We start from the raw sequence: 17,897 nt of genomic DNA, 5'->3' as shown, positions 1-17,897 counted from the left end.
GGAGTTTCTCCCACTGCCTCATTGTGGCAGACCCTATCCAGCAGAGTCCGCCTGTTGTGGCTGCCGAGAACCAGTGCACAGGCGACAACAATCCTGTGTGGAAAAAGGGAACAGGCATGACCACTCTCTCAAGGGGAGAGTGCCTATGGGTGCCTTGGCCACTCCCTCAAGAGGGAAGTGCCCCAACCCTTGCCTAGACAGGCTTTTATTATTTTCTTGGGGTCTTACATCAAAGAAAGATTTATTATCTATCACAGAGAATATTATTGTCTACATTCTAGGTACAATCAAGGAAATAAAAATAACATGCAGAGGGGGGCGGCATGAGCTGATTAGCTCTATCCTTGGGAGAGCTCACACAGGCTTTGGAAATTACTTTGAAGATAGATAATACACATTTGTTGCTTTAGACCAGGGTGAGGAAGTTTTAGCAAGAGCAAGCCATAACAATCTGTAAGCATTTTCTAGGCCTGACTCCCATGGGAAAACTCGGTTTGCAAATCTGGGTTCTGCCCACCACTTCCCGTCTGTAGGTTTTCCGTTCAGAGCTGAGTCACATTTGCCAGGCCAAGACAAACCGGTCCCCTACACCTCAACCCCCACCAGTGTTTTCAGTCAGAGGTTTGAGCCTTTATTTCCCCTCACTGGAACCCTGGGTTGTGGGTCTGTCTCGGCCCCACTGTTCCTCCGGGTTTATCCGCACCCAAATGTGGGACTGCCCGCCCTGGTCCTCCAGCTGCTGCCTTGCCATGAGTCCTCTCTGTCCTGGCTGCCCATCTCTGCCCCTCCTACCAGTCTGGTTGATGTTTCTTCTTTAACTGCTTGGTTGTCAGACTTCCATACAGTTCGATTTTCTGGCAGTTCTGGTTATTTTTTGTTTTTTAATTTGTTGTTGTCCTTCTTTTGGTTGTGCTAGGAAGCATAGTATATCTACCTACGCCTCCATCTTGGCTGGAATCCTGCTTTCTAAATACCATCCTCCACTAGAAAGAAACTGCTGTTGGAGAAATGCTGATTCCAGGGCTGGGGCAGGGAGAGTACAAATTGAGCCTGGGACATCTTGTGCCAGAAGGTAAGGAGGGTCACAAACATAAAGAATGACGGGGACATCCAGCTGAATGGGGCTCTCATGGGCCAAATTGGGAGTTTTAACATCAAAATAATGAGAGCAACAGAATACTACCCATTCAATAAAAGACAAACGCATGAACCTACACTGAAACACACAGATGAGTAAAAAGTAAACAGAGAAGGAACATTTTTTCCTTATACTAGAATGCCAACTAGTAAATGTTGAAGGGATGATGAAAACTTTTTTTAAAATATTTTATTTATTTATTTATTTTTAGAGAGAGGGGAAGGGAAAGAGAAAGAGTGGAAGAGAAACATCAATGTGTGGGTGCCTCTCATGTGTCCCCTACTGGGGACCTGGCCTGCAACCCAGGCATGTGCCCTGGCTGGAAATTGAACCGGCGACGCTTTGCTTCGCAGGCCTGCGCTCAATCCACTGAGCTACACCAGCCAGGGTGAAAACTTTTAAAAGTAGTATTTGGCAATGACCTCGGTGATTCAGGCAGAAGTCAATGGTAAAGGTTAAGAAAGTCAGGCAGAGGTTTAGGAATAATGGTGGGATCTTCAAAGAGGTCCCTACAAAATGCTAATCCACAAACGGGAAGATGGAGAAACCTAGCAGATGTCGGTGTGACTGGCTATCGCCTTGCGATGGTGACCAGCACACGGCTCGTTCGGCGGGCGCAGGCACAACGCACGCGGGCCGCGACCCTGACAGCTCCGGACGTCGCAGAGGCCCGCACACCTGCGCCGGCGAGGCCTACGGCGCACGCCGCCGCCCGGCCGTGACTCAGCGTTCCGGCGCCGCGCACGGGCTCAGCGCGCCAGCGCAAAGCTGTGTCACGGTGACTGCGCCCCTAGAAGCTGCTGGACTGTTGGAGAAGGGAGGCGAACGGACGAGAAGGGGGAGGGCCGACGCGGCGCAGCGGGACGGGATTGGTGGGCCTGCTAGTGACGTTCCGAGGCGCGACGGGAACGCCGGGCCGCGGCGAGACGGGATTGGCCTGTCCGGGAGTGTCGTCACCGGGCGCGCGGGAATAGGGGAGCGTAGGCACCTCTCACCCATGTCGGCTGCGAATAAATGCAAGGGACCCCGGAGCGGCGAGATGCTGCGCTCTTCCGTCGGCTCGGACTGGACGGGGTTGCCGCTCGGGTCCAGTTTTCTTCTTTTCGACCTTGTACCTCAGGGCTGACCACGGAGGGGGTGGCCCAGCTTCCAGTCTGCGCCACCTTCGGCTTGCCTCCGCGTCTGTCCGGGCTTCCCGCGAAAGCCAGGTACGAGGCCGGGCCGGGACGCAGGGGCAGCACCGGGCATCTTGGAGCGTGGCGCCGGGGTCACACGCGGTCGTAAACGTCGCCAGTCGCCTGAGCCCCCGCTGGTGCGGAGAGATGCCGTACCAATGCCCGAGCAGAGGGAACCCCGGTCGGGGCCTCTCACGCCACTGCCATGGTATCCAGGACTGAAGGGTGTCGTCAGTTCCTTCCACAAGGGGCTGGGGCACTTACTCAGCGTCGCGCGCTGTGGCACAGCGACGGGTGAACCCGTTGTGGCCCTTTGCTCCGCAAGGCTGATAGTAAAGGACGGACCTGTCGTGGGGAACCAACGATGCCCAGAAGAATGACCGGATCCTTAAAGGGTAGCAGGGCTCTATGGCTGAGCTCCCAGTCCCCAAGACTTGACTCCTGGGAGGGGCGAGAGTCTTAAGAAGTTGGGTGGAGGGGACCTCGGGAGGCCGCGCTGGGCCTGTTTCCTTCCAAAAGCAGCAGCTCCCCTAGTTGTCTGCCTGTTCTCCACGTGGTCAGCCCCAGGCTGTCATTACGGAATAACTTCTGAGTGAGACCCCACGTGCCAGGGAGTTAGAGCGAGGAGGGATAGAGCTGCGTGTCTTGGGGATAGTGTAGTCCACAGGCTTGATTTCGCCCTTGGTAACGTGGTTTTGTTTGTGTCCAGGAGTGCGTGGAGTAGGAGGGACTGTGACTCAGTTTGCTCGGGCTGGCAGTGGTGCAAACTGAACTTGCGAGCCCCTGTCAGCACGAGTCCAACCCCGGACTCAGGAAAACCGGAATTCGGGGCGAGCTTCCTAAACTGGGAGTTCTAGGGGTTTGGTTCCAAAGGAGCGGGACTTGTGCTGCCCCTCCCCCATCTTTCTCTTTTCTGAGGGACAAGAGTTTGTGAGGCTTTAGGTTCCGTGGGGGGCCTGGGATGATGGGGACGCCTAGTGTTTACTTCCTTCTGCTGTGAGTCAGACCCTAGGGGCGGAGACACTGCCCGTCCACTCCTGCTAACCAACCGCCTGGGCTCCTGCAGGTGACCCCGCTCCTGTGGCTGTGCTTCCTGCTGGGCCTCACCATGGAGTTCCCGGACTTGGGGAAGCACTGCTCAGAGGAAACGTGCAAGCAGCTAGGTAAGCACTTTTCAGAGAATATTAATAAAAGGTGGGCGTTTGGTTGGCTGTTTTGTGGGGGGAGCTGGCCGTCAGAGTAGTTTCCAGGACCCAGTGGACAGGAGATGTTGCCCAGCACCTCAGGATGCCACATGTTCTCCCTTGAGACAGAGCGCCTCACATGTGTTAACTCAAGGGTGTCCTTGATAGCCATAAAGAGCTCGGGGTAGGGGAATGCCGGCCCAGCACAATCTGCAGTTCTTTTAATCTTCCAAACACTTCACTGTTTTTGCGTTTGTTTTTCCAGATTTTCTTCCACTAAAATGTGACACATGTGAACAGGAGTTCTGTAAGGATCATTTTGCTTATGCTGCACATAAGTGCCCCTTTGCCTTCAAAAAGGTAATTACTGTCTGTTCGAAAGATTCTCTCACTCTCCAAAGCTGTGGGCTCTGAAGCAGACACTGGCCTCGTTAGCTCATCAACTGAAACTGAGCAAAACTTCGTACCAGCGTCTCAGTCACCCTGGCCACGCCTCCGGCGTTCAGGGACCGTGCCTGTAAGGAGCAGATCCGCTGTCGCAGGACGTTCCAGACAGCAGAGCTCTGTGTAGAGAAAACTCTATTTCCAGGGATTCCTGGAATCAGATTGTGTGCCCATTCAAAGCTTACTTTACATGTTACGATACTTAGTTACTTTGACTTAAGGAAAAACAAAGCCGTGTTTTCATGGGGCACAAGAAACGGTTTAACGTTTGCTGCGGACTGTAACCCGAAAGGTATTGAAATGCCTCCTTCTCTGGGTGGCTGTGCACACTGGTGTCACCTTTAAGTAACTCAGGTAGCACATGACAGAAACTGGGAGATGACTAAGGACGCCAGCTCGCTGAGTCCAAAAGTCCAAGGCCTTAGTTACAGACCTTGCAGGTGGCTCCCAGCCTGGGCGAGCCTTGTTTCAGGGTGCTGTGGAGACGGTTTAGGTGAGCTCCTTGCCAGCATTCTGCTGCCCCGCCATCTCTGTGGTTGGCAGTGGGATTGCCTTGCAGTCCCTGCTCTGATCAGTGCCGACCAGGGTCTGACCCTCCAGCAGGTCCCAGGTCTTGGGGTGGGGCAGGGCGACTCACACACGTTACTCATGGTTACCGGGCCCTGACGACAACGCCAGACTACCTGGCTTATTTGTGGCCTTGACCTCCCCATGCCCCTGCGCAGGGAGAGTCTGCCTGGTGGTCTGCGAGTCACGCTTTATTTCTGGCTTGGGCAGACCAGCTGACAGAAGGGGCGACTTTCCAGCTCAGCCGCAAACAACAGGCCCCACGAGTCTGTGATTACTTGTCACCTCTCTGGATGTCCGTTGTCACCTCAGTGTTCTCAGTGAGCTAAGTTCCTTAGCTCCTGCCCCAGCTCAGAGATGGTTTCAGCCGTGCTGGGTATTCAGCAGCTGGGCGCTGCGTTGGTGCCTGCGGAGCGCCCCCACCTGCCCCCAGTCTTGGGCTTGCCTGGGTACTGTGCCTGAGTGCCTGCCTCGGCTAGCTGTGTGCCCACTTATCGGCCGTCGAGCGAGTCTCCCTGTGTGAGGAAGTGAGAACAGGTCAGAACGGCTGTTGGCAGGGGGAAGGAGCCAGATGGCTTCCGGTGGGGTTTTCTTCTGCCATCTCCAGTCGGGGGTCTTTGGGCAGGTTCACCTCTCACCCGGACAGTGCAGGACAAGCAGCCCTCGTCCTGAGACCGCTGGACTGAGCTCGCCAGCTCCCTTCCTCGGCTCCCTTTACTCACCGACTCAGGGTCACTCTGTAGGCGGTTAGTGGTTCCTCGTGTTTAAATCCCAAATTCCACTGAATTTCGCGCAAGGCAACTTCAAGTCCTAGGGCCGCACTGCTCACCCCGACACTAACAGTGCCCTCTTCTCATGAGCGCTCGGCTTGGGCTCAGTCTGCTTTTAAACGCACTGCACCTCTGTGCCTTTCATCATGCGGGTTCTGCTGGTCTCAACCGGAATTTCTCCTTGTGCTCATTATTCGCAGGATGTTCAGGTCCCAGTGTGCCCGCTCTGTGCCCGCCCAATCCCGGTAAAAAAGGGAGAGATACCAGATGCCGTGGTTGGCGAACACATCGATAGAGATTGTAAGCTCCGTCCTAGGAAGGAGGAGAAGGTGAGGACAGTCCTGTGTCAGCTTTGTGCATGTCAGCGTCCTTGCGGGGCAGGCCGGTTCCCAACTGAGAGCAAGCCCTGGTGCTTTGCAGATGGGACAAAACTCTGGCCCGACGTTGGTGTGGTCCCGTGTTGGGAGTGGCAGGCTTTCCACAGTTGTATGCACATGTTCTCCAAGTAGTGAGGTCTGCGCTAGGGTTTACTGTCTTCACAGGAACGTCACGCTTTTCTCCCAAGATGGAGAGTTAGCGTGGTTTTCGAGAACCGTTCTGTTCACATGCACTTTTATCCCAGTGCCCCCCAGGGAAGTGTAAGAGGAAGTGAAACAGCCAGCCTGGGTGCCTGCTCGGCAGCCTTGGGGTTTCGTCCAAGCTGTGCACCTGTGCGTGGGGGAGTGGGGTGCTCCTTTGGCTCGCCACAGGTGTGGTTGGCCGGGTGCACGTGCTGTTAGATCTCAGGTGTGGCCTGTGTACGCTGGCCTGGGGCGTCACCTGTTCACCACAGTGTGAGCTGAGTGCCAGGCTCCTGTCCCTAGTCTGGCTCTCATCCGTGCTCTTCTCCTCATGCCCCACCTCCCAGCAGGTATAGGATGGGCTGTGCTCGAAGACATAGCGGAGAGGTTCTCTGTGCGCTTCTCTGTCACGGGGCGGAGGGTCCCAGTTTCCCGCATCTCCCTTGCTGTGGGTCCCTGGTCTCCTGTGTCCTTGGTTTATGCCCCTGTTTTGGTGGTGGGACGTCTCCCACTTTCTCCCTGTGAAGAGGGTGCCAAATGTCCCCGTGTTTCCAGGGTCTTGATCCTCTGCTTCTGCTCGGCTGGTTGCCTGGGGTAGCGTCCTTGCTCTGTGTCCCTCCCTCGGGCACCTGCAGGCACAGCTTTGGGTCCTTGCATCTGCTGTTAGAGAATTCCCAGGCTGCCTTCTGTGCTCCTTGGTGGAACCAGTTTTCCTCTGGGTGGCCTGGAGGGACTCCTCTCTGTCCTGGAGCCTGGAAGCGACATGGAGTGCTCCTGGTGTGGGGCCGCCTTCACCTGGTGGGCAGGGCGCACAGAGACCCTTCCAGACTGGAAGCTCCAGTGTTTTCCCCTGCAGTGTCGTCTTGGAGTCTTTCACTTTTTCCAGACCCCTGCTGGGCGCTGATCTCTGGACAGGTCTCCTGTCTTTCCTGATGAGTTTTTCCCTCTGTATAACTTGTGTCCAGGTTGTGCTTCCTGTGTCAGAATAAAGGTCCCCCTTGCCTGCCTGGGTGGCTGACCACTCCTTTGCTCAGTGGGGGTGGCGGGGGCTCTGCCTTTGCTGTGGTCACCTGCTCTGTCCACTCCTCAGGAAAGCGTGAAGGTCTGTGTCATCCAGGCGCTCTCTCGGGCCAGTCCGATGCCCTGCCTGGGGAGCACATCCCTGGCTCCGGAATTCCGGAGCCAAGCGGAGAAAGCAGTCAGCTCTCGCTGTGGAGCGTGCGCTCTGTGCTGTCCTCCGAGTCCCTGTCCTGCCCTCACGTGGTCTCCTGCCCCCTGCTGTACTCGCCCAGGCCAGCAGCCGCTCCCTGAGCCTCTCCAGGACACAGGTCTCCTGCTGGCGTGGGCGGGGCCTGCTGCCGGCAGCAGACCCTTGGTGCCAAGTCCCTGCACTGTGCGCACACGCTCATCTCCCTGGAGGCAGCCCCCAGCCGCCAGTCCTTGCCGGCAGGCTGCCCCGCAGGCTGCTGGGTGCGCCTCTGCACTGGCATTCCTACCTTCACGGCTGGGAAGTGCCTGCAAATTAATGTCACCCCCAAAAAACCCGCAAGAACTAATAGCTGTGGGGGCTAGAGAGGGCTGCTGCAGCCCCCGCACCGTGGTGGGGACGCTCCCTCATCTGCAGAGCCCCTGGGGCCAGCTGCTCTGGGGACCCCGCCTGGTGTCACGTGCTCGGCCCCTTCCCTCTGTGCCCCTGGTCCCACCCCTGCCTGGCACACCTTTAATCCCCTACATGAGTCCCCAGCTAAATCGCTGCTTTGGTAGTTGTCACTTGTGAAAATTCCTGTCCCCTTACTTTGTCTTCACTGTTTGACAAAAACCTCGACCTCTTGGTTCCACGCAGCCAAGCACTGTTTCTCCTTAAGTCCAACCAGGGGCTGTCGGGGAACTGCCTACTGAAGCAATGGAGATGCTGACGTGACTTTGGCCTTCACAGATTTTCACGTACCGGTGCTCAAAAGGCGGGTGTAAGAAGAAGGAGATGTTGCCGGTGGCTTGTGTCCAGTGCGGCGGCAACTTCTGTCTTCAGCACAGACACCCCCTGGATCACAGCTGCGCACGTGGGCGCAGCCCCATCAGCGTTGCTGGGTGAGGAGCCCCTGGCTGTGATGGGCTGGCCACACACCTCCCGTGACAGGGGCCAGACCCACACCTGCACCGTGGAGAGGGGAGAGCAGCCTGCGCGGTGCTCTCTGCTGGGTGGTGGTGGACGTTAGGCATTTGCCGTAGGGGTTTGCATGAATACTCTCTCCATTAAAGCTGCACTTTAGCTTGACGTGGAGTCCAGCTGTCCCCAGCCTGCCGGACGAAGAACCACTGCCGGGGTGGCCTCAGTGACAGGAGTTCCTCACCCCTCAGTGTAAAGGCTGAAGCTAAGGTCGGGTCTCAGGCCGGCTCCCCTGGAAGGATCTCAGGAAGGGTCTGTCCCAGGCCCCTCCCTTTGCTGCTGGGGGTGCCGCCAGGCCTTGGGATTGCTTGGCTTGTGGACACATCCCCCAATCTCTCTGTGTTCACATGGCGTTCTCCCTGCGTTCGGATGCCCACTCTCCACAAGGCCAGCCGTGTTGAACTGTGGTCCCACCCCACCCCGCTGTGAACTCATCCTGACTGAGTACACCTGCGGCGGCCCTACTTCCACATGAGGTCAGTCTCAGGTTCCGGAGGTTAGGACCTCAACCCACCATTTTGTGGACACAGTGGAACCCACTCACGACTGCTGGTAACCAGAAGTACCTTCCTCAAGTCAGTAGAAAATCTGCCTGTGTTTGCTGTTGAATAAAAATGGAAGTGAGTTACTTTGTCCACTATGTCGTGCTGTCCCCCCAGGTCTGTGCCACCCCCACCCTCAGCTTTCCCGCAGTACCAGTGGCTGAGTGTGGGTCAGCCTTTCCGTGTGGGGTTCAGCTGCGAGCGCCAGGCGCTCTGAATCCAAACCGTTAGGCGCTTTGAACGCACTGGCTTTGTGTTGGCTGGTGTAGCGACTCCGGGCTGAGTCGAGACGACACAGGTGGTCAGTCGTGCTTGTGTCGGGGGTGGCAGTCCCTCGTCCCCGCAGTGAATGTTGAAAGGCCATTGCAGTGCGGCTGCTAGCTGGCCGTCGGAACGGTCCCCCTGTGGCTGAGCACAGGGAGCGTCTGGAACTCAGCCCTCTCCAGCCCCGGGGCCCACGTGCAGTGTGTTCTGGCCCAGGCGTCCCTGTGCAGTGACACGGTGGAGTGGTCTCTGAAGTGCCCTGTCTGGCCCGCTCATTTGCGATGCACCCTTCTGGGGAACTGGGTCGAATCTGAAGGTCTTTTGTTCTCTTTCAGGCCAGAAATAAAGAGGTGGCGTGCCTGTATCTGTTCACGCCGGCACACCAGCTGGTTTTTGTATGCTCTCTCAATTTCGTGGGTACCTCTGGTGCTTCCATACTTCTCACAGCAAAGGTCTGAAACTCTTCTAGTTTTCCAGCAAAATGCATAAATCCTTTTTGCAAACTCAGCCACAAGAAGGGCATTCTAACACCCTCCTTCCAAAGACTGTAAAATAAAGCAGCTTAAAGAGCAAAAGGGCTGGATGTCAGACCAGAGGGTGGCTCTGCCCGGGGCTGCGATTTTCTGAATCCTCATCACTGAAAGAGCAGACGGTTGGTCGAGCTCTGGTTTCATTGTGAAGCTTCTGTCATGGTGTGGCCATCACCTCAGGAAAGGGGGAGGACTTCCACCCACCTCGTTAAGTAAGGGTCCTGGTCCAGAGGCAGCCCCTAGCCCACTGCCCCCACTCCCCTGAGAGAACTGTCCCAGGACCACACTGACTCCAAGCGTTAGACCTAAACCAGCAACCTCTCAGTATGTGGCATAAGAACTCTCGCTTCCTGGGCCCTCGGGTGTTAGGAAGTGGGGGAAACAAAATGCCATCTGAGCTGGGGTCTGATGCTGATCCACTGGGCATCCAGGCCTGTGTCCCACACACACTGCCGTGGGTGGACAGACCCTAGTAGTTACTCTCCTGGTTTCATAGCCTCAAAATACTATGAGGGAGGGGCCTGTATTCAGCGTCCGCTCTACAGATAGTTGGTCAGAGCTCTTTCCACAGTCGTCTTGGTGTGATTTGTTCTGGACCAGTGGTTCTCCAGCTTTCAAATGCTTTATTATTTTTTTTTAATTTTATTTATTTATTTATCTTTAGAGGGGAAGAAGAGAGGGAGAGAAACATCAATGTATGGTTGCCTTTTGTGCGTCCCCTGCTGGTAGTTAGCCTGCAAGGAACTGGCCTGCAACCCAGGCATGTGCCCTGACTGGGAATTGAACCCCGATCGTCTGGTTCGCAGGCCCGAGCTCAATCCACTGAGCTATGCCAGCCAGGGCCAAATGCTTTAGAATTGCCTAGAGGCCCTGGGGGGACTGTGGGCTCCACCCCTAGTGTGAGCCCAGGGGCTGCCGTGGTCCCTTCCAACACGTGCCCAGGTGAGGCTGCTGCTGCTGCTTCAGGGACCACTTCTGCACTGGGGTCCACTGTGGTCACAGCAGGTGCTTCATCAAACACGCCAAAGGTGGCCAGCATATCTGCTGCACTTGAACTTAGTCAAGGTTGAAACTTGATTCAGTTACTAGAAAACTTCAGAGCACGTTAGGAACTTGGGTATGTGGATCTTTCTGAACTCTACATTCTATGAAACTTGAATACAGACCAGGTCTCTCTCATAGAAATTACTGTCCAAACAGAGTGAAACACTGGGCTTTGAAGACAGTATCAAATATTTAAAAAGTAAAGCATCTCACTGTTGAAAAGTTACATGTTGAAACAATATTTTGGAGGTGATCGATGAAATAAAGTGAGGTTTTTTTTTTTACCGTTTTGGATTTTAACTGGCTACTAACTAGAACTTTTAAAAATAAGTAGGTGGCTTGCATCCTATCTTTGTTGCATTGTTTTTGATCCTCAAAAGTAAAAGAGAAAAGCCATCCACATTTTATCAGGAAGAATGACCAGCTTCTGAGTCTGCTCATGTTTCCGCCTTTGGATGGGATTGGACCGTGTACCTGCCACATGGAACTTTCTGGGGAGCTTCAGGCCCCCGCGGCTCCCCGGTGTACCGTGTCAACAACAGGCGTCCGGGTGGCTCACAGTGGGTGGAAGGTTAGGGGAGCATGAGGCCCTGCCCCTGGTCACTCCGAGCGGCACTGAGTGCTGTTTGTGTTCAGAGGTTTCAGTTATTTACAAATTGCTAAATGGAGTGGGGAAGTCACAGGGGGGTTGAGTTCTCATACAAATCGCCCATATTAGTATTAGGGAGTTTGGAGAACTGTCCTTAGTGTCAAAAGTTTGCAGGCGCCTTCCCGTCATTTACGTCCAAGGGACGCTGCACTCGGAGGCACCCAGCCCTACAAGGGCCGTCATCCAGGCGAGGCACCGAGGTGTACGGGCCCCTGCCCACACCGCCGCACGTGTGGGGAGGTTGCCTGGCAACCCACGGCTCTCAGCGACTGGTGGCGTCCAGAGATGACGCCACCGCCCGCGCCGGCTCTGCCCCTCACGGCTGCCGCTTGCCATTGGCCCTCTGGGAGACGGAGGCGGGCTCCGGCCAATGGGCTGTACCTCACGGAGGCGGGACCTCGTTAACTGGGCGCGGCGCCTGCCGGAAGCCGGAGTCGGCGGCCACGCGCAGGTAGGCGAGCGGGGCCAGGTCCCGGGGTCGCTGGGTGGCTGCTGTGTGAGGGCGCGGCGGGAGGGACACGCGGAGGGCCTCGGCGTCTTTCGCCCCGGGCAGCCCCGCGGCACGCGGGGACCTAGCCACGGGCCGCCTCAGACTTTCTGTCCCGGCGCTTCGCGCGGCTCTGGCCGCTCGTTACCCGAGCGACGGCCACGGACAGGTCTGGCGCACTTGCGTGGATCAGGGGAGGGAGGAGAGGAGTCAGAAGGCGGTGATGACCACCGGGGAGAAACATCCCGCCTTAGTCGTTGTCATAGCGCCCGCTGAGGGCGCACGGGTGCGGGGACCTGCTCGGAGCGCTGTGCGGCCGAGGTGAGAGCGCGCGGGCCGCGGGTGGGGAGCGGGGACAGGGAGAGCGCAGCGGGCGGGAAGGCAGCCCCCGAAGCCTGCAGGCCTTGGCGAGGACACCCCCTTTCTCCAAGTGAAGTGGGAAGCCCTGGGCCGGGGGGTTTCCGGCGGAGGCCAGACGTCATCTGGTGCCGCGTTGTAAGTGGACTGGTGGGCTGGGAGACGGGCCCTACCTTTCGGGGTTGGCTGGATGGTTTTGGCATCCTGGAGTTTTCTCAGGCTGGCGGTTTTTTAGGGGGATTAGGGTCATCCTATGGATGCGGCCTTTAGCCGTTAGAGGCTGTGTCTGTTTTGTTCAGGTCCTTACAGGCCAGGGCGGAGGTCTAGTGGAGAGGGGGTTCAGAGGAGCCTGGTGGCGGCCGGCCGGCCGGGAGAAGACCCTTCTTGTTAGCACACGGGTGCCATGCATCATCTGCCGGGAGCACTCCGGGGTGTGAAAGCCCTGTGGGAGAGGGGAGGAGGGAGAGTGGCGGGCGGGGAGTGAGTGCGAGTGGACCGCTGTTGAGGATTTTTCCAGAGAAGGAAGCAGGCTCGGGGTGAAGAGTGCCTGGAACGGAGAGTTTGTAAGACGAGGGACCTTGTGGTTGATTCACTGGAGGGGAAAGGGGCGCTGGCTTGGAGTGCTGCCTGGAGGAGGCGGGGATAGGCCTCTGCCCACAGGACGAGCGCTGGGCCTTGGTGGGAGCCTGGACTGTCTGTCTCCACCGTGACCAGAGAGGAGGAGACATGGGAGCTTGATGAAGTCCAGTGACCTCGAGTTGAGTTCTTTGCTGAGATGGGAGAAGGGGAGGTGATGTTGGGGCTGGAGGGATTAGGAGAGGTGAACGAGTGGATGAATGTCCGGGTGTGTGGCTGCTGTTGGGGAGAGTGGTGGACTTACTGGGCAGCCAGGAGAGTCCTGTGGCCCAGTGATCCCAGTGGGTCCAGTCTCAGGGGTCCAGCTGGCAGGATCGGGCGCTGGAGTTGGGCCTTTGCCAGAGGAGGAGCCGAGAGTGTGTGTGAGGGAGAGACTGTGATGATGGACCACGGACCCATGTTGTGGATGTGGAATGAAGAGGGGTGGGGGGCACTGGACCATGGAGGGTCTGTGGGTTGCAAGTCTTGGTGAAGTTGAAGGGTTATTGGACTCCACAGTGCCAAGAGGTGGTGAGCTGGAAAGATGAGAGGTGGTGACACTTGTCGAAACGGGGTTTCGAGCCCGGCTGTGGGGGTGGAAGGGGTAGCAGAGGGTCACGGAGCAGAAGGACAGAAGCTGGAGGCCATAGAACTTGGAAGGGTCCTGCATCCAAATGGATGGGAGCAAACCCACAGCCCTGGGTGCCAAAAGTGGGCCTCTGCTCCCAAGTGCCTGGGCCTGATCTGGAGGGCTGTGGATTGTGGGGACCCAGGCCTCCCTCCAGGCCTGCTGCCCCGTGAGTTGGCAGGTGCCCTCCCCTGTTACCTGTCAGGACACTAGAAGTAATTTAGATGCGCTGGGTAAGAATGGACATGTGCACCAGGAGGGATTATTTTCAGATTTAAAGAGGCTGATTGAGTTTCCAAGGCCACATGCAGCTGTGGCTGTCTGGCAGCCGGGGCCAGTTGGCCCTGACAGATCCCATCAGTGGCAGCCTCCGGGACTGTGCAAAGTGCCTTTCTGTTTTCTGCTCCTTTTTAGACTCTGCCCAAAGGGGCTGGAGGCAGGTGGGGTGTGTGGGGCCGGGGGGCTTCCTGATGCTCCCACCAGGGCCCAGCAGTAGCTGGAGTTGGTTCAGGTCCTGCTTCTCCCTCCAAGAACCAGCTGGGCACCCCCTCAGGTGTCCCACTGTAAGGACGAGGGCTCTCTGCCCTGACCCCTGTGACATGCTTCTAGGCTCCTGACCTCCACCATTTCCCTGGGCCCCCACCACACAGCCCAGGGAGGTGATTGGTGTTCGAATTCTTGATCCTGCTGCGCTTGACAAAGCAGACACACCAGGTTCCATCTGGTTCCTTAGGTCCCTTTATGTGGCCCCAGTCTCTGCTTATTTCTCGCTCCCAGGAGGCCGCTGCACCTGGGCTCCACCTGTGGGCCCCCAGCACCCAGGTGACAGTGCACTGGGCCCCCAGCAGCCTTTCTCTCGGGGAAGCCTGGGGAAGCCCGAGTCAGCCGAGGGAGTTTTTTCTTGCACCCCCGTCTGCTGATTATTGTGTGTTTCCCGTACGTACCAGCGGTCAGCCTACTGTTGCCCGCCCTGCATGTTAAAATACTCTCCCAGAGAAAGGGAATTCCCCAGGCTGTTTCTTTGGTCATTTCAGGTGATGAAACAAGGGGATGGACTGTCTTTTCACGTTTATATACTCTCCATATTTTCTGAAATAGGCATTTGTTTCATAATAGGGAACTATAAAAACATTACATTACAACTACATTAAATGGCCCAAGACCGTTTACTTCCGATTTATTTTCTCTGCTGCAGGATGGCAGCACAGAAGAGGAGGGTCTCTGGAGTGCCGGAGAAAAGGGGGAAAAAGCTGAAGGCGGCGGCGGCAGCGGCAGAGGCACCGGTGGCACGTGAGGGCGCCCAGGCCTCCGAGCAGGCACCCGAGGTAGGTTTGGTGCGCATATGGGCCCCCCTGGCGACCTGGCTGGGAAGGACAGTAGAGGTCCTGGTGCTGGTGTTTCTCCGGGTGGCACAGAGGACGGGTTACACGCGTACATGCTCAGGGACCTCTAAGAGCAGCGAGCAGACAGGGACTTCAGTCACCCCTGGGCTGGAGCTCCGCCACTGTCCTCTCTCAGCCACCAGCCTGTGTTCCCAGGGGCCCCGGTGGCTCCGTGGAGGTGCGAGGGCTGGAGCTGGGCCTCTGGGCTACGCCCGGGAAGCCAGGTGTAGGGGGGCCTAGAGACACGGAGCGCGGCCCTGGGACCCGAGTTCGGGAACTCCCATGTGAAATGTCCCTCTGGCATGACTTCAGTTCACCACAGAAGTTTGTGTGTGTGTGTAAATTGGGTGTCAGTCCCCGAGTTCCGAGCAGTAACGTGTTTCCTCAGCATCAGGCTGTCTCTGGAACTCAGGGCATACAGTGACCAAACGGCCAAGACCGTATGAACCGCTCAACACCAAGTGGAGCCTGTCTGGGCCCTCCTCCCGAGGTGGGTGGGCACCTGGTGCTACCGCTGCAGCGAGGCCGGGTCAGCGAGGTCGTGTTGCCGTTCCTCGTGTGCAGGGATGAGAGGCTCTGCTGTGCCCGTGGCCTGGTCCCTGCTCTCGAGACACTCTGCAGGGTTTGGCATGTGTCCTCAGGGCTGACGTTTAGAGGCCTGCCATTCAGCAGCCTGACCGGGCCTTCTTCCAGCTCTTCTCACGAGGAAGAGCAGCACCCAGCCTGGCTGAGGGCCTGCTGTGGGCCGGTGTGCGCATTCACTCTCCCACCAGGGTTTCAGGCCCTGACATGGCTTGAGCCCCGGTGGTGTTTGGCCCTGGGTGCTGTGCCCTGGTACAGCGGGGCAACAGGACACCTTTGTCCCAAGTGTGAGGAAGGGCTGCTGTGCAGGGGGTGTGTGGCAGGTGAGCAGGCCCTCCTGAGCCTCTCTCAGAAGGGATGTTAGCCCCAGTGCATGTGACAGCAGGGCCCTGGAGTGGGGTCCCCCAGGCCGCCGTGCTGGGGCTCCTTGAAGTGCCAGGGAGCCACAGGGTCTCATGGCTGCTGGGCTCCACCAGGCGGGCAGCTTTGCCCCTGGAAGGCCACGAGAGCGGGCCCAGCTGTCTGTGTGCAGAAGGGGGCTTGCTGTGTCTGGGCACCGTCTCTCAGCTGCCACCATCCAGGCTGCAGGGGAAGGACAGGCCGGGACCCATGGCCCCCACTTGTCCTGGGTACCCCCAGGGCCTGCCAGGTCTGCAGGTACATGAGAGCCAGGACACCTCCCCCCGTTGCCACTGCCCCCAGCTCAGCATGCCCTTTGCTGCATGCACAGAATCACACAGACCCTGTGCCCTGTCTGACCGTCACTCCCTCCCCTTCAGCACCACCTGTCCCCAGTCACAGCTGTTCCATGGGCTCCTAGAGTGGACGCTCCTGGGGCCCCACCCATCCTGCCTCCTACAAATGCAGAGCCTTAGTCACACGGGGTTTTCTTGGACCCTTGCAGTTGCTGCTTTCCTGCCTTCCGACACCCACAGTTTCTTTAAAGTAGAGGCCGTACAGTCAGCTTGGTGACTTTCTGTCTTGTCGTGGAATTTGCAGCTTCTCTTCCTCATGACCTCTGTGTGCTGCCGCTGGTCACTGCAGGGCCCAAGGGCGTGTGGCTTTGTGGGAAGCACTGTGCAGGACAGTTTCTTCTGGTGATGTGCTTTTTGTCAAAGTGATTGTTCTTCATTATTAAAGTGAATGTGCATTTAAAGAGATTTGGGAAATACAGGAGGAAAGCACCAGCCTCGTGGCGCCCAGGTGCGTGCTGGGTCTCTGGCGCAGTGGCCGGGGCGGGGGGCCTGGTCGAAGTACCCACTTCTGCTCCATGCCCCGCCCAGCTGCTGAGGGTCCCACTGCAGGAGACCCTCCCGCCTCGCCCCGACTGGCTGGCAGGGGGCACCCAGGGAGTTCTGGTTTCCCCGTGGGTCCTGGGCTTGGGAGGTTTTGGGGTGGGGGCGTCTGAAAGCCGGGTGCTGGGCTGGGGCTTGTGGCCCAAGGCCCTCCTTGTCTGGTGGGGGCCAGTCTGCCAAGAACACGCCGGTGGCTCTTCCCTGGCCCTCAGCCGACAGTGGTGCTTCTCCGCTCACTGAGGTTCTCACGGGAACTACGGCAATGGAGCGCTGGTCACCGCACCTAAGTGTGCAGAGACTGGGCCAACAGGCCCCGCGAGCTGGTCCGTCAGTGGGGGCTTGTGGAAAAGTGCTGTGCTGTGCCCACCATCCTGGTCCGGGGAGAACCTCCGGCATCCCGTGGAGAGTGGAGATGCTGCCGTCCCCACGGGGGCCACTGTGTTGTCCTCTGGAAACATCTGTCGGGTGAGGCCTGCGGGTCCCAGTGCGGTCACTTCCCACGGCACAAGTTCCCTGAGTCAGCACCAGGATAGCCAAAATGCCCCTGTGACACTTCACCCCGGGGGTGCCTGGGGGTGTCTGGGGCAGTCAGAGTCCCCACACACCCTGGGCTCCGTCTGCTCCTCTCCCTGGTCCGGCCTCCACTAGGTTCCGTCCTGGTGCTGTTGGTGCCACACTGGGGCCAGCAGGACCTCCGGCTCACTTCTCACTCCTTGGTGCACTCAGCCCACTAGCCACTAGCCTGCACTGGCCCTGTGGGCCTGAGCAAGTGGACGAGAGGGTGCTCTGTGAGGTCCCACATCGTCATGGTGACCATTCTTGGATAGGGACCCCTGTGAGGTAGAGAGGGCCCCTGGGGGGGCTCCAGGTCTTTCCTCTGGGAGGGGGTCTCAGAGTGCACCCTGCCCAGAGCTTCCTAACCTTCCTTGTGAGCACACACTCAGGGGCTGGATGGAACCGGGTCCTGCCCTGGCTCCAAGTTCATTCCAGAACCAGTTGATGAATTGAATGGGTTGGGGGTTGTGAGGAGGAAACTCAGCAAGAGCATGGGGCAGCTGGCCTGGTGCATCAGCTGTTTGGGAGGGCGGGCAGTGGGGTGGGGCAGAGCCCACCCAGCACGGCCGTCGCAGTGGGAGCCGCCCGGTGTGCGCGCGCCGTGGGGGGGCTGTGGGGAGCTGAGCTGGCCTCTCCGCTGCCGTTGTGCCTTCAGCTGCCTGGAGACGGGAAGGGCCATGGGGTGGGGCTCTGCCGGGGGGTTCAGCGGTCTGGGGCACAGGAACCCCGTGTGTTTGCAGGGCACTTCACTTCTTGAAAGCACCTCAGTGTGGGTCGTCAGCAGCCCCAAGAGGCAGAGGGCCACAGGGCAAGGCTGGGCCGCCTGTACAGTCACCTGGAAGAGAGAAGTCCCATGCTTGGTCTTTTGGTTCTGGTCACTCTGTGGAGCACACAGGGAGAGACAGGGTCCTGCAGTGTCCGTTGCCCTGGTCCCCAGTGTGCTGGGGAGAGTTGGCATAGGT

General features: G+C 58.0%; 2 protein-coding genes across 3 annotated transcripts in view; both read left to right on the top strand.

The window, feature by feature from the left end:
* Positions 1–2,079: 2,079 nt before the first annotated feature.
* ZFAND2A (zinc finger AN1-type containing 2A) lies at positions 2,080–9,333 on the top strand. Its single transcript, XM_037057968.1, has 5 exons — positions 2,080–2,346; positions 3,380–3,476; positions 3,763–3,857; positions 5,479–5,607; positions 7,775–9,333. Exons 2-5 carry the CDS (start codon positions 3,422–3,424, stop codon positions 7,928–7,930), a joined length of 435 nt encoding a protein of 144 aa, XP_036913863.1. The 5' UTR covers positions 2,080–2,346; positions 3,380–3,421; the 3' UTR covers positions 7,931–9,333.
* A 2,379-nt stretch (positions 9,334–11,712) lies between these two features.
* Positions 11,713–17,897, top strand: part of CHLSN (cholesin) — a 56,445-nt gene continuing 50,260 nt past the window's right edge. The window contains exons 1-2 of one of the 2 annotated variants that reach the window (XM_037057966.1): positions 11,713–11,842; positions 14,317–14,446. In XM_037057966.1, coding sequence (XP_036913861.1) covers positions 11,745–11,842; positions 14,317–14,446 — 228 coding nt within the window. In that variant the 5' untranslated portion in view covers positions 11,713–11,744. The remainder of the gene's footprint in view (positions 11,843–14,316; positions 14,447–17,897) is intronic. The other variant, XM_037057967.1, reaches the window with a different exon arrangement.

Source organism: Sturnira hondurensis, unplaced genomic scaffold, assembly GCF_014824575.4.
Source record: "Sturnira hondurensis isolate 20B ecotype Veracruz unplaced genomic scaffold, ASM1482457v3 Scaffold0009733, whole genome shotgun sequence".
Classification (NCBI taxonomy): domain Eukaryota; kingdom Metazoa; phylum Chordata; class Mammalia; order Chiroptera; family Phyllostomidae; genus Sturnira; species Sturnira hondurensis.
This window is presented reverse-complemented; position numbering and strand designations above follow the sequence as displayed.

Coding starts and splice junctions, on each gene's coding strand:
- ZFAND2A (XM_037057968.1), top strand. CDS start 3,422: ATGGAGTTCCCGGACTTGGGGAAGCACTGCTCAGAGGAAACGTGCAAG. Junction 3,858..5,478: donor GCCCCTTTGCCTTCAAAAAG/GTAATTACTGTC, acceptor CATTATTCGCAG/GATGTTCAGGTCCCAGTGTG. Junction 5,608..7,774: donor GTCCTAGGAAGGAGGAGAAG/GTGAGGACAGTC, acceptor TGGCCTTCACAG/ATTTTCACGTACCGGTGCTC.